The sequence below is a fragment of the Manacus vitellinus genome, unplaced genomic scaffold (assembly GCF_001715985.3).
Source record: "Manacus vitellinus isolate BGI_N305 unplaced genomic scaffold, ASM171598v3 scaffold_1_pilon, whole genome shotgun sequence".
NCBI classification, from domain to species: Eukaryota; Metazoa; Chordata; class Aves; order Passeriformes; family Pipridae; genus Manacus; species Manacus vitellinus.
Genome location: NW_021939396.1, coordinates 34,292,227 through 34,307,553, shown reverse-complemented (window position 1 = coordinate 34,307,553; position 15,327 = coordinate 34,292,227). Strand labels below are relative to the sequence as shown.

Sequence of the window (15,327 nt, the reverse complement as noted above, 5' to 3'; positions counted from 1 at the left end):
GCTACTTTTTTCCTCTACTTCAGTTAAAGATATTAAAAACCCGAGATATATTTAAAGTGAGATATTCTATGTGAATAGTAACAGAAGGTCACAATATGTTGAGAGAATTCAAATATATGAATGTTCTCTTATGAATACTTACTTCTTGTATAGATGGAGTTGCAGATGGGTTACCAGATGGAATACCTTCCTACCAATATAGTTACATGTATTTAAAAATGGATGCAGTGCAATCATATTATTTAAATCAACTCTGTTATTGCTTTTGAAGCCATAATGACAGTAACTATTCTGTAAATATGGCAAGAGGAATGTAATTTCTTGCTGTAGAGTTGTTGGGCTTGACTGAGATCTAAAAAGTCTCTCTTCTCTGAAAAAGGGACCTTAAATCAATTCTCTTTTCTTTAGGAGACTGTGTAAATATCTGACAGCATGCAGTACAGTTCAGGCTGGGCACTAGATGTCCAGGAGCATGTGAAACATGACTGGCTAAAAAGAAATGACAAGAAGAACATTTTGGGACATAGCTGACTCAGAAGAACTCTTCCCTTCTTTACAAAAATCAATCCCCATGCCTGAGCCAGAGGCCTAGCACATCTTGGCAGAAGCATTCTTTTCCACTTGTTCAGTCTTTTGCCCTTTGATTAGCTTGCTCAGCTGAGTGTTATTAATGTTGACATCACCATAGCATAATATTAAAAAATAAAACCAAAGAGAGATCCTACCCAGAGAGTGGAAAACCAGTACACACTACTCCTGTAAACACCCTTTTTCAATGCACATTTTCTCTCATCAGCCTACCTTACTTCACTTATATCCTCATGCTTTACTTGTGTTGGGTCTTTCTTTTCAGACTGCCACGCATTCACCTGTGAAAAGTCATCAGCTAGCAAGAGCTCTTGTTCAATCTCCTCACCAACCTTCTTTCTCTTGTTGCTTCTGGTCAGTCACCAGTATAAATTCCAACATACTTATGAACAGTCTTACCACTTTTTTGCAGAAGAAGGCACAGAAATTAGTGATAATAATACTAGGGAAGTTTCAAGGAAAGTAAACAGGGCCACCTAGAACCAGTTGCCCAGAACTATGTCCAGATGGCTTTTGAATATTTCCAAGGACAAAGACTCCACAACCTCTCTGGGCAACTTATACCAGTTCTTGGTCACCATTATGGTGAAACAGTCTTTCCTCATGTTGAGAGGGAACTTCCTGGGTTTCAGTTTGTGCCATTGCCTCTGGTCCTGGCACTGGGCACCACTGAAAAGAGCCTGGCTCCATCCCCTTGGCACACTCCCTGCAGGTATTTATTTATATACATTGATGAGTTTCCCCACCAAGCCTTCTCCAGGCTGACAGTCCCAGCTCTCTCAGCCTTTCGTCATAGGAGAGATGCTCCAGTCTCTTCATCATCCTTGTGGCCATTCTTTGGACTCTCTTCAGTATGTCCATGTTTCTCTTGCACTGATCTGGACCCAGCACTCCAGATGTGACCTTACCAGCACTGAGTGGAGGGGAAGGATCATCTCCCTTAACCTACTGGCTTTACTGAAGCATATCAGCGAGATAGTTAATTTCAGTCTCCAAAATACTCAAAGTGAAGTCTGAGATTTTCTTTCCCTGCCACAATTAGAAGAAAGATTCAGAAGCTGTAGGTTCTCCATAAAGGTCAAAGTGCTCTATCTGATCATTTGTATCTCCTACATTCTTTGATGTTATCAATTAACACTACCAGATCCAACAAACTAAGAAAATAATTCAGCTTTAAAAATTGTCTTTCCTTGCCTTGGAAGCTAAAAATTCACACCACTGTTGAGCAATGATGCCAGTCCCTTCATGCGTGTATATCTTTCAGCTCCAGGCTTTTAGTTCTTGAACTCACTATGAGCCAGGAAAAGAAGGGAGTGGTAGGAGGAAGGACTGGAGTGACTCAGAGTTCTTCAGTCCTTACCTCTGGTTGTGTGTAACTGGAGGCTTCTGAAGCAACCCCGGACCTCCTGTTCTGTCTGGGCCATGTTTCAAATTTTTTATAGTCTGATATTCAACTTTGAATTTCCAGACATGTTCTGATTTGTCTGTTTTGAAATACATGTGACATATAAATGAAATGTAAAGTATAAGTCAGACTTCTAGATATAGGGTCCTTTGGGAGTAGGACTGTCATTTAGTTTTGCACTGCCTACCACAGCAGTGTCACGGTACAGTGTCACAGCAGTGTCACAATACAAAAAAATAAAACTTAATGAGAAGAGTGAACAGGTATTAAATTATCTGGCTCTTCTTCTAAATTGCATAGCTGATCTGTCAGAAGAGTTGTGACAATTCAGCAAAGTTTGAGTCTTTTAAAGATTCTTTAGAATGTGTTTAGGATACAGATTCCTCAAAGGAAAAAACCATAAATTTCCTGGGATTGTGTTCGTTTCCTTCAAAGAAATAAGGAGTGCTTAGAAGAAAAGCAAGGCAGGTTGCAGAGTGGTGTCGGGTTTGCGCGGCAGAGGGAGCTGTATCCACACGGAATGGCAAGTCACGGTGTGTGCTAGGAATGTAGAGCAGGGATCTTGTACTTGGTAATGGGATGTTTATAAATAAAGAGGATTTGAGCCTGGAAGTGATTTTATTTTCTGCATGGTTTTTTTCCCCCTTAATTTCTTCTTACCATTTAAAAGTGTACATTTTGTTTTGTTTTGTTTTGCAAGAATGATAAAATAATTTCAAAGGTAGAGATCAAGCACACTGATTGAATAATCTGGTTTATTGTGTTCATACAATGTAGTAGAATTAGCTGTGACTACTCCGTTGTTATTGTCCTGGAAAAGATATTTTGACTGTGCTACTTAGACTTCTCATAACTATGAAAAACACATTTTAGGTTGAAATGTGCCTTGCCCTGTCCCCAAAGAAAACTGGAATTTGAGGGAATGTTTGAAAGGAAAGAATATACCTAAGAACAAGAGAAATGTTAAAATCATATTCTTCACATTAAAAACCATCCACTTAACAGGTTTTTTTATCAGCTGTTGTTTTATTTCTTTATTTTTTACAAATAGTGGGGGTTTATTATCATAATAACACTTTATTTTTTTAAAAAAACCCATTGATTTATAGTTCCAGTCCTGCAGTAGAATTCAAGAACAAACTCACTGACTCTAAGGTAGATTTACCTGGGTGATGGGGCTCCATAAATCCACCTGCAGAACTTTACATAAAAGTGAAATGGGTGTCCATGACAAGACATAGGTAGCAGTGCACTGTAGGGAACCCCTGTGGCAGGAGGTAAGGACTGGATACAGCCAGCTCCACAACAGACACAGGACACAGGTAAGCCCATCAGCCAAGCTAGTGAGAAACAGCCTTGTGAACACCAAGGTCAGAGAAGAATAAGAAGGAGGAGGTGTTCCAGGCACCAGAGCAGAGACTCCAAGATTCCCCTGCAGTGTGTGGAGAGGACCATGCTGGAGCAGGTATTTCCATTCTATCTGTGAAGAGGACCACAGTGGAGCAGATATTTTACTGCAGCCCATCCACCCCTTGCCAGAGAAGGTGAATATTTCCTGAAGGACCTGTAGTTCGTGGAGAGGAGCTATGTAGGAACAAGTTCTCCTGACAGGAAACATGGCATATGGAGGACTCCCACTGGAACAGTTCATGAAGGACTGCAGCCTGTGGAAGGACTCATACTGGAGCTGGAGAAAAATGTGAGGAGCAAGGAGTGGCAGAAAGGAATTGTTAAGAACTCACCACAACCCACCATTTCCATCCTCCTGGCTCTGCTCATGGGTGATGGAGAAGAGATGAGTTGCAAATGAAGGAATGAATTTGAGCCTGGAAACAAGGTGGTGAGGGGAAGGTGTTGTTTTAATTTTTGTCCTTGTTTCTCACCATCCAAATCTATTTTAATTGACATTGAATTAAATTAATTTTCCCCAAGTTGAGTCTGTTTTTCCCAAGACAGTAAGGGGTAAGGTATCACCGTATTTTTATCTTATCTGTGAGCTTTTTAGCTTGTTCTCTATTCCCATTCTGTTGAGAGGTGATAATGTGAGAGTGGATGGGAAGAGGTCTGACGACCAGCCGAGGTCAACCCATACAAAAAGATATAATTTTTAACTGGGTGATCTAGGAACTTTTTAAATTCAAAGGATGAACTATTTGGTTCCAAGGATGATATATCAAGAAAAATTAGAGGTTTTAATCTCTGGCATTTATAGTCTCCTGTATTCCAAATGGAAAGGAATGGTATAGCTTTTCATGGTATAATTCAGAGGAGAAACTTCATCAGAATAAGAGAAGACATCCCGCACCTTCTTTTTTGATATAAAAATTTACTAGAACTCAGGAGGAGTCCTAAAGGGACTTCTTCAGTTAATCCTGTTCTGGAAGACACTATGTAGTAAACCTAAGCCATGATGAGTCTTAAAGAAGTGAAATTTTCAGCAAGACTGTTGTATACTTAAAAATATTTGATACATTTGCATGGGGAAAAAGAGACAAACTCAAGACCCCGTCAAGAGTAAACACAGAGAACAACTAACTGAATACGCAGGCGTCCCATATTTTTCGGTGTCATTAACTTTTGGATACAGCAGCCTTTAGGCTCATGAATGTTTTATTCGTTCTTTCATAGATCTTCCTGAGAGATAACCAACTGGATACTGGACAAACAAACAAAAGGAGTAATCAGACTCCACTGACCTGTTTACCTTGATTGTGAAGGATGAAAAACAGCAGCTGCTTTCTGTGGAACCAGGCTTCTGGTGGCACTTGCTTCTTTCCTTTTGGATGATATTGGCATAAAGATATCAAGATATCGAACTGATAATGTTGTGAGTTTATACATGCCAGACTGTGTTCCACCACTTTCGAAGCAGGTATGTTATTTGAGTAACTTTGCCTTATTTTTCAGCACAAATCCAAATGGACTATGGGTATTGTAAGAAAAAAAAGTCATATTATTACAACCCCTGTATAAGATATTTAATCCTGGATAATATAAAATTTACGCAAAACCAGCTGAAGTTAACTGGGGTCCCATCCTCTTAGGAGATGTGGAATTATTACCAGAATTTGGATTGTCTTTTAATATGTTTCATTGTCATTCAAGGAAGGAAGCAACATTTTCTTGACTTTGTTCTACTGGAACAAAAATACATAGCTTGAAAACAGGATTCTGACGTAGTTTCAGCCATCAGGACTGTATCTAGCACTAAAATTGTGATTGTTGCATCCTCTTTAATAAGGAGAGTGTAACTTTTTCTAGAATAGTATTGTCTCATTGCAGTTTTAGTATTTTATAGGACTGCTTTAAATGAATAAGAAATAATTTTGAGTAGCTAGACCTTAAAGGTGATTAATCACTAGAAAACTGAACAGGCTAGTGAGTTTAAATTTCCATAGCTGATTGGGTTATTAAAATTATTTTATGACAAAGTACAAATTACATAACATTTTAGTTCTTCAGAATTAAATCCATTGTAACTTTAATTTTGGTTTATGCTTCAGAGTTGCCATGTAGCTGATCAGCACTATGTAAAAGATTTTTAACTAATGCTGTCTATCTGTGACTTCACATGGTTGCCCACCATTATCTGGTGCATTAACAGGGTTGATGTGCTTTGCTTGATTCCAGTGTGATCAAGATAGATCCCAGGATTATGTTAAATATGCTCAAAGCATACCATTATTAACAAAATAACATGGTAACTACTGCAGGTGGTAAAGTAATATCTAGATGCTCATATGCAATTTCATTCTTAATTATTAACATAAAAACTGAGGTTCAGTCCATTTAGTTGATGGATTGTGTACAACACTTAAAAGTAGAGAGGAATTTTTTTTCAGCTGATCACAGGACCCTAAATTGTGTGCTAGATGATCAGAAAAAAAAAGTCATAGTAAATATGCATAAATTTAGGTCTTTTAGTAAATCAATTACAATGTACCAGAATTACTCAGTAGATTATATTTCTCTGTGTACTTACATGGTATTTGATTTTCTTTTCCATATTGAACAAAGCTGAAGAACTTGAAAGTGTTACATGGCTGGTTCTGAACCAAAATGTGGCCTAGTAAATAATATATGAATAATGGCATGATAGTGTTTCTTGGTCAGCATTGAGAAGAGTGTAATAGCAGAGAGGGTAGTCTTGTCTAACAAAACCAGTTCTCAAAATTTTTTCTTATGGCTGGGGTTACAGCTCACTTTTAGGCTTTTTCTGTGATCACTTTTCAACATTTGGAGATGGGTGCAACGTTCAAAGAACTAAAGAAGTTGTGGTAAGGGTTTTGTTGTGGCAAGTCTACCATTAAAGATTTGCAGCTTTCTCTCATGAATCGTAGGTATCTTCATCTTGTGTTTTAAATTATGGTTTATATAGAATCATTTAGGTTGGAAGGGTCCTTCAGGATTATCTGGTTACAAATCCCCTGCCATGGGCAGGGACACCTTCCTTAGACCAGGTTGCTCAGAGCCTCATCCAGTCTGGCTTTGAACACTTCCAGGGATGGGGCATCCACAGCTTCTCTGGACAACCTGTTCCAGTGTCTCACCACCCTCACAGTTAAGAATTTCTTCTTAATATCTTAAGATATAGCCATTCCCCCTCTGACCTTGTCAAAGGTCCCTCTTCAGCTCTCTTGTAGGCCCTCCAGGTACTGGAAAGCTGCTAGAAGGAGTTTCTGCTGCATGAGTTTCTTTGTGTCACCGCCTAGCAATAGCTAGGCCTGGGTTAAAAGCATTTGGTTCTTCAAATACAAGAGAATGAACTGTGAAGTGCAGGAAGGTAGTCGAATCCACTCAGTGGAGAATCACTGGTTTGTCTGCTTCTCTTCTGTGCTGAAAGAAGGAACAAAAGATAGATCTGAAGTGGACTTAACCTGTCGGTCTGTGCGTAGCCTTTGCTTGAACTATACTGTAAAGGTACCTTGTTAAATCTATCACAAGCTCATGAATTCAGCCCAAAATCTTGTATCTCAAATAAGGTAGGACCCTGATTGATGTCAGTATTTCACATGCAGAATGTTGTGATAAAGTTACTTTTATAATGCGAAGGTCAATTCTTGGTATCTAGTTTCATTACCCAGGTCCAGATTCATTCCACCTGTCCTCAGACTTGTGAGTTAGGAATGCAGTCATAGTGAGCACACTATAGAGTTAATAGAGAGAGACATAAACAATCACAGATAAAACTAGGTGGGAATATAATGTTCAGTTATTAATGCTGAAGCAAATTTAGGCAATCAATTCAGTGACAGCAACATCAAGCCTTTAGTATGAACAGTGGTACTAAAACAAAAGCTTCTGTTCTTTGGCTTTTCCATTTTCTCATGTTTTTCTAGTTGTAAAATATCTCAAAGGACAGAGGATAATTAAGAGGAGATTTTATTCTAGATTCACTTTCATGTATTTTTAGCCAGTTACTGCCTCATAAAAAGCTATTAAAATGAATGATAAGAAATACTATCCATATATACTTGCAGTCCCTGGTGTTTTAAATTATATTTTACATTGGCAGCTTTGGTAATGCACTGCCAACATGGCTGAACAAAGGCAACGTGCTTTGTCAACATCAGGTGAAGCATTATATGAAATCCTGGCACTAGAAAAAGGAGCAACACATGATGAGATTAAGAAGTCCTACAGGTACGTAAAGTGTGCTTTGCAACAGGTCTAAAAATGCTTATGTGTCTGGCATGATTATACCAGGTAACTCTTTGAATTACCTGTGCTGTAGACATTCATTGCAACAATCTTTTCTTTTTTACCTGTGAGCCTGAAAAGAATCCATGATGATGCAATGTGAATCTATTGATTTCATCCCACAAGCAATCTGTGCTTCATCTGAAATGTTTTAATCTAACTGCATGAGAGGTCAGACTGTTAGGATAAACTAACACAGGCTGTGCTTGTGAAGCACAGTCTTCGAATACTGCACCCAGTTCTTGCTTTATAACAGCTTTTTCCTGAAGTATGTTGAAACGTAAAGCCAATGCAAAAAAGTGCTATAATGATAATTTGAGAAGTAGAGTCAGAGATATAAAGAGTTCAATTCATTTATCTTGTCAGAAAAAAAAAAAGAAGACCAACAGATTATTTGATTATAGCATGCAATATCCTTGAAAGGGAAAATTGCTAAGTGTAAGAGGGTTCTTCACTTTATGAAGGCAGGCATAACCAAAACCAATGCTTGGAATTTGAAAATTATTTGAGCTGAAAAAGGTACATGGTTTTAATTGTGAGTGTAACCAACTACAGAAAAATATGGCACAGAAAACGGTAGTTTCTCTATTGAAAAAGAAGAGAGGACATGAAGACAAGTTTTACCCAAAGACAAGTTACCAAAATGGTGAAAAATATTTTAGTGGTGAAATGTAACAAGACCTAGAAGTAAGACCAGAAGATTTTATGGGTCATTTTGCTCCTAAATCTGTTTGGCTGCTGTTGAAAGAGAAAGAACTTTAAATGTCATGAGTGAAATAAATTGTATTGGCAGTGAAATATATCAGACATGTACTTTCAGGTTTAAGAAATATTGTAAAGCTTTTATTACAGCATCATTCTGGGTGTTGTTGGTTGCACTGTATTGCCAGTTAAACTTTAATGTGGCTTGCTTTTCCTATGAAGTGTAAGAATATATTTGAACTCAGAAAGGGGTTATGAAATAGGTCTACTTGTGTCATTGCTTAGCTTGAATTTTGCCAGAACTCTGTCCTCCATGTTTTTGAACAAATTCATTTCTCCCCTTTTGTTCCTTTCTGCCCATGGAGGCAGAAGTAGTGACTGTCCAAACTTTTCACACAATGGAAGGAAAACTGTTGACATCCCATTGTTCTGTTGTCTTGCATAATCATACCACTGGGGAAAAAGCTTACTACATTATCAAATTCACTCATGACTTGCACCTTCTGTGTCCTTGTAGTATAGCCTGGCTGCAGAAACTATATTTTGTAACAAACCTCATGTCTTCCTGTTGCTTTTACATCTAATTTTCTGTAGAGGAGGCCTTCTTTAATCCCCAATGGAGAGAGTTGTCATGGAAGAACGTAGAAAGGAATTAACTTTATTTAGTGCTGAACATGAATACAGATGATTTACATAGTGATCTATGGCAAAACTGACAGTGGTGCTTTCTCCATCTCTATTAGTAATTAGAGAAAAAAAAAGGCTGCTTCTGACTAAAGTGGAAATGTCAGAGGGATTCACTTTTAATGAAGTAGCTGTAAATATTTGCAAGATAAAATGATGAGTCAGTCTCATAGATTTGCTTTAATTATCTTTTAATTTATGCTAATCCAAAAATCTGCTACTGAACTGGTATTCTTTAGTACAAGGTATAAAACCAGCAATACCTGATTCTGAGTTTCCTGCCATTATTAATTAAGTCACTATTAATCACACTACTACAGCCCGGGGCAAAATTTACTTTTTAATAAACATGACAGATGTACCTCTCTGTGCTTTTATTTGGAGTTTGACACAATCTAATTTATCAAAGAGTAAAGCTAATAGGCTTCTAATCAGCAGAATTTCAAAGGAGGTCTGTTTATCTTCAATACCATACAAAAATAATCTTTAGAATCTTTTTTTGGCATAATAACTTGAACTGTACTTTGACTTCTGGTTTCCAGTCTGACAGTGAAGTAATATGCATAAAGATACTGAATTTCTTTTCTTCAGAAGTTTCAAACATCCTGTTTTATAGACTATTTACAAAAAAAATCATAGAGTGATTTGGGTTGGAAGGGACCTTAAATATCATCTAGTTCCATTCCTCTGTCCTGGGTAGGGACACCTTTCACTAGACCAGGTTGCTCAGAGCCTCATCCAGTCTGGCTTTGAACACTTCCAGGGACGGGGCATCCACAGCTTCTCTGGGCAACCTGTTCCGGTGTCTCACCACCCTCACAGTTAAGAATTTCTTCCTAATATCTAATCTAAACTTAGCCTCTTTCAGTCTGTAGCCATTCCCCCTTGTCCTATCACTGCATGCCCTTGTCAAAGGTCTGTCTCTCTTCAGCTCTCTTGTAGGCCCTCTAGGTACTGGAAGATCCCAGTTAGGTCACCCTGAAAGCTTGTCTTTTACAGGCTGAATAATACTGGTTCTCTTAACCTTTCCTCATAGGAGAGGAGCTCCATTCCTCTCATTATCTTGGTGTCCCTCCTATGGACTTGCTCCAACAGGTTGATACCTCTGTGACAGAGTATAATGGTGATTAAGAAATTTATTAGGAAATATCTGAAGTACTCTGAATGGCATTTAATTACTGCCAAACAAGGAGGGATAATGTTTTGCCTATGCCAATGACTTATGCTACTCCTGATGCAGTCTTTGGGTATAACAAAGGCTCCCCACAGACCCAAGAGGACAAAGGACACTTATGTGTCCAGGTAATGGGAATTAAAAAGCACTGGAGAATGCGGGCATCGATCCCGCTCCCTCTCGCATGCTAAGCGAGCGCTCTACCACTTGAGCTAATTCCCCATCCTGCAGCTCTGCCAGAGGTCCTCTCCCCTCCCATGCAGACACCCCTGATTAAGGATGCCCTGCACCCAAAGCCTGGGCCTCCCCCTGGCATTGCTCTCACACCACACCACCCCCCTCACTTTCCTGCTGGAGGTGCAGACAACCCTGGTGGTCAGGACCAACATCTCCTGCCCAGGGTTCACTCCACACTGCTTGTCCAGTTTTATTCCTAAACTGAGGCAAGAGCTCAAGGCTGGGCAACCATTGAAGAGGAGCCACTTGGGCAGGGCCAAAAACACAGCAGTGCCACAGGATCTGGGCCAGAGCCAAAAGGACACTCCTTCGAGCCGGAGTTGAACCAGCGACCTAAGGATGGCCGTGGAAGGGAGCCTACAGTCCTCCGCTCTACCAGCTGAGCTATCGAAGGAAGCACAGGGCCATACCCACTGCCTCACCCATCACACACTCAGCCAGCACTTCCACAGCCATGGCACAGCATCATGCCTCTGTTACAACATCCTGCTTCAGACAGACTCAACTCCAACATCACAACACCTTGCTCAATCCCTTTAGCCCATCAATCATGCAAGCCACTAACAGAAACACTCCCTGCTTCCTTGGACATCAGTGATAGCTGGACTCTCCTCACTACCACACACAGCTTACCCATATCCTTCTGCAACTTCCCTTCATTCCCTTTCACTGTGCTGTCTTCTGCCCTCTGGTCAAGCATCAGACTAAGCAAAACTGTTCCATAACCTACACCTAAGCAATAGAAGGTCATGTGCAAGTCCTCTGAATCTCTCTTTCTCCAAGCTGAATATGCTCACTCTCCTCAGCCCATCCTTAAAGAGAAATCTCCATTCCTTGAGATCCTTGGTGGCCCTCCACTGAGGTTGCTCCATTTCATGGATTTGTTTTCTGTACTGGGCTTGATATTTGAGAACTGTCAAGCAAAGACAGAGAAAATCAGTTCTTCTGCCCATAGTGCTTTTGATACAGCCCCGGATGTTCTTGTCTTTTGTAAATCTGGGCACACCATAAATCTCCCCACAGCCCCCAGTGGACAGAGGGATCCCCACCAAAGGGCCCTGTGTCCAAGCAGTGGGAATGAAAAGCATTGGAGAATGCGGGCATCGATCCCGCTGCCTCTCACATGCTAAGCGAGCGCTCTACCACTTGAGCTAATTCCCCACCCTGCAGCTCTGCCTGAGAGCCTCACCTCTCAGAGACATCCACCACTGATTCAGGAGGCCCTGCACCCACATTGGCACTGCTCTCAGACCACCACCAGCTCATCCACTCACTTTTCTGTTTGAGGTGCCCCTTACAACCTTAGTGCTCAGAAGCACCATCCCCATCCTACAGTTCACCCCAAAACTTCCTTGGTTGGTCATCTTCCTAAACTCAGGCAAGAGCTCACAGCTGAGTAGCCTTTGAAGGGAATTCGCCTGGAAAGAGCCAAAAAGGCAGTGGCACAGCAGGATCTGGGCCAAAAGGACCCTCCAAAAGGACATTCCTTCGAGCCAGAGTTGAACCAGCAACCTAAGGATGGCTGTGCAGGAGAGCCTACAGTCCTCCGCTCTACCAGCTGAGCTATCAAAGGAAACACAGGGCCCTGCCCACTACCTCACCCATCACACACTCATCCAGCACTTCCCTCACCACTGCACACCATCTTGCTTCTATTCTAACATCCTGCTTCAAATTTCAAACAGCCCCAGCTCCAACATCACAACACCTTACTCAATCCCTTTTGCATGTCAAATCATGCAAACCACAAACAGAAAGCTCCACAAGCTCCTTGGATATCTTCTACAGCTGAACTTTCCTCACAGCCAAATAGAGCTTATCCATAACCTGCTACAACTTCCCTCCATTCCCTTTCACTGCGCAGTCTTTTGCCCTCTGGTCAAGTACCACATGAAAGGAGAGTCATTGCTTTATTCCTACAAACTGGAGGTCATGTGTAAGCCCTCCAAACCTTTCTTTCCCCAGGCTGAACATTCCCATTGTCCTTAACCCATCCACCTAGAGGAATCCCTCCATTCCTTGAGATTCTTGGTGGTCCTCTTCTGAAGTTGCTCCATTTCATTAATGTCTTTCCAGTACACAGGATCTCAAAACTGGACACATTAATTGAGATGACATTTTACATCTATCAAGGAAAGTGGGAGAAAACAAGGTTCCCTGTTAGATTGGCCATGCTGCTATTAATGCAGAATTGGATGTTCTCCTACTCTTTGTATTGTGGGTAGGCTGCAAGCACTCAAGGCCCCAAGAGGACGCAGGACCCCTGGAAAAGGACCTTGTGTCTAGGCAATGGGACACATGAAAATGGAGCACTGGAGAATGTGAGCATCAATCCCGCTCCCTCTCGCATGCTAAGTGAGCACTCTACCACTTGAGCTAATTCCCCATCCCGCAGCTCTGCCTGAGGGTCCTCTCCCCTCCCAGACACCTACCCCTGATTCGGGATGCCCTGCACCCAAAGCCTGGGCCTTCCATCATCCTACTCTCATACCACCAACAACATTCCTTCTATATGTGACCCCAAATAAACTCAGTGGTCAAGACCACAACTCCCTGACCAGAGTTCTCCCCCAAAATATCTTGTCTGGTTGTCTTCACGACTAAAGATCAGAGCTCAGCAGTGGACAGCTCTTGAAAAGAGGCCGCTTTGGCAGGGCCAGAAGTCAGCGGTACCGCAGGACCTAGGCCAGAGCCAAAAAGACATTTCTTCGAGCCGGAATTGAACTAGCAATCTAAGGATGGCCTACAGTCCTCCGCTCTACCAGCTGAGCTATCGAAGGAAGCACAGGGCCATGACCACTACCACTACCACTACCATCACACACTCATCCAGCACTTCCACAGCCACAGCACGGCTTTAGGCACAGCATCATGCCTCTATTACAACATCCTGCTTCAAACAGACTCGGTTCCAACATCACAACACCTTGCTCAATCCCTTTAGCCCATCAAATCATGCAAAACCCACAAAAAGAAACACTCCACAAGCTTCTTGGACATCATCTTCTACAGCTAGACTCTCCTCACGGCCAAACAGATCTTACCCATATCCTGCTGCGACTTTCCTTTATTCCCTTTCACTGTGCTGTCTTTAGCTCTACAGTCAAGAACCAGACAAATATACAGACACTCCTCTACTTGTGTATGCTGGAGGGTGATGAACAAGACCTCTGATTCTCTCTTTCTCCAAGTTGAACTTTCTCACTCTCCTCAGCCCATCCTCAAAGAGAAATCTCTCCATTCCTTGAGATACTTGGTGGCCCTCCACTGAAGTTCCTCCACTTCATTGGTGTCTTTTACAGTACTGGGGATGAAATTTGGAAAAGGCCACAAGTTGCACCAGAAGAGGTTTAGATTAGGAAAAAATTTTCATGGAAACAGTTGTAAAGTATTGCAACAGTCTGCCCAGGGAATTGGTGGAGTCACCATCCCTGCAAGTGTTAAAAAACATGTCACCATGGCACTTGAAGACATGATTTAATGATGAATCAGGTGGTAGTGCGGGGTTGATGGTTGGACTTGATTATCTTAAAGGTCATTTTCAACCTTAGCTATTCTATGATTCTGTGATCTGTCAAGCAAAGGCAGAGAAAGTCAGTTCCATTGTTGAACTGCTGTAGTGCTCTTGACACAGCCCTGGATGTCCTTGTCCTCTGTAAATCCAGGGCACATCATAAATCTCCCACATCTCCCAGGGGACATGGGACTCCCACCAAAGGGCACTGTCTCCAGGCAAGGGGAAGGAAAAGTTTTGGAGAATGTGGGCATCGATCCCACTGCCTCTCACATGCTAAGCGAGCGCTCTACCACTTGAGCTAATTCCCCATCCTGCAGCTCTGCCTGAGGGCCTCTCCCCTCACAGGTATCCACCCTGATTAAGGATGCCCTGCACCCAAAGCCTGGGCCTCCCATTTGCATTGCTCTCACACCACCACCTCCCCACTCACTTTCGTGCTGGAGGTGGCCAGGAACAACCCTAGTGATCAGGACCACTATTGTCCAGCCCAGGGTTCAACCAAGTCTGCCTTGACTGTTTGTCTTCCCAAACTCAGGCAAGAGCTCAAGGCTGGGCAGCCCTTTGAAAGAGAGCCACTAGGGCAGGGCCAAAACCACAGCAGTGCCACAGGATCTGGGCCAGAGCCAAAAGGACACTCCTTCAAGCCGGAGTTGAACCAGCGACCTAAGGATGGCCGTGGAAGGGAGCCTACAGTCCTCCGCTCTACCAGCTGAGCTATCGAAGGAAGCACAGGGCCATGCCCACTACCTCACCCATCACACACTCAGCCAGCACTTCCACAGCCATGGCACAGCATCATGCCTCTGTTACAACATCCTGCTTCAAACTGCCACACCTCCAACATCACAACACCTTGCTCAATCCCTTTAGCCCATCAATCATGCAAGCCACAAACAGAAACACTCCCTGCTTCCTTGGACATCAGCGATAGCTGGACTCTCCTCACTACCACACACAGCTTGCCCATATCCTTCTGCAACTTCCCTTCATTCCCTTTCACTGTGCTGTCTTCTGCCCTCTGGTCAAGCATCAGATAGCACTTCCTTTACTCTGTAATCTCCTACGAGCATGAAGAACATTTGTAAGCCTTCAGATTACTTCTATAGTCTGAACATTCTTACTGTTCTTGGCTCTTCCACAAAGACAAATCCCTCTATTCCTTGAGATTGTTTGTGGCCCTTCACTAACATTTTTCCATTCACTAATGCTTTTCCTGTACATGAGATCACTTGCTCTCAAGTGTCCTGGTGGCCTGGTCACTGCACTTGGTTCATGTGTGTCTTCTACGCAGAGGCACAAAGTTGGGCACTGTCATGTCTT

At 42.0% G+C, this 15,327-nt stretch overlaps 1 protein-coding gene and 6 non-coding genes across 7 annotated transcripts in view; 1 reads left to right on the top strand and 6 right to left on the bottom strand.

Moving 5' to 3' along the window:
* The first annotated feature begins 7,529 nt into the window (after positions 1-7,529).
* The window catches only part of DNAJC5B (DnaJ heat shock protein family (Hsp40) member C5 beta), a 32,153-nt gene continuing 24,355 nt past the window's right edge, over positions 7,530-15,327 (top strand). Inside the window, exon 1 of the mRNA XM_029959409.1 lies at positions 7,530-7,636. Within this exon, the coding sequence (XP_029815269.1) occupies positions 7,530-7,636 (107 nt within the window). The remainder of the gene's footprint in view (positions 7,637-15,327) is intronic.
* On the bottom strand, positions 10,403-10,475 carry TRNAA-AGC. Its single transcript has one exon. It is a non-coding gene; the product is annotated as a tRNA-Ala (tRNA).
* Positions 10,796-10,884, bottom strand: TRNAY-GUA. Its single transcript is given in 2 exon segments — positions 10,796-10,831; positions 10,848-10,884. It is a non-coding gene; the product is annotated as a tRNA-Tyr (tRNA).
* On the bottom strand, positions 11,579-11,651 carry TRNAA-AGC. The gene has a single exon. It is a non-coding gene; the product is annotated as a tRNA-Ala (tRNA).
* TRNAY-GUA lies at positions 11,975-12,063 on the bottom strand. The gene is given in 2 exon segments: positions 11,975-12,010; positions 12,027-12,063. It is a non-coding gene; the product is annotated as a tRNA-Tyr (tRNA).
* On the bottom strand, positions 13,195-13,270 carry TRNAY-GUA. Its single transcript has one exon. It is a non-coding gene; the product is annotated as a tRNA-Tyr (tRNA).
* On the bottom strand, positions 14,643-14,731 carry TRNAY-GUA. Its single transcript is given in 2 exon segments — positions 14,643-14,678; positions 14,695-14,731. It is a non-coding gene; the product is annotated as a tRNA-Tyr (tRNA).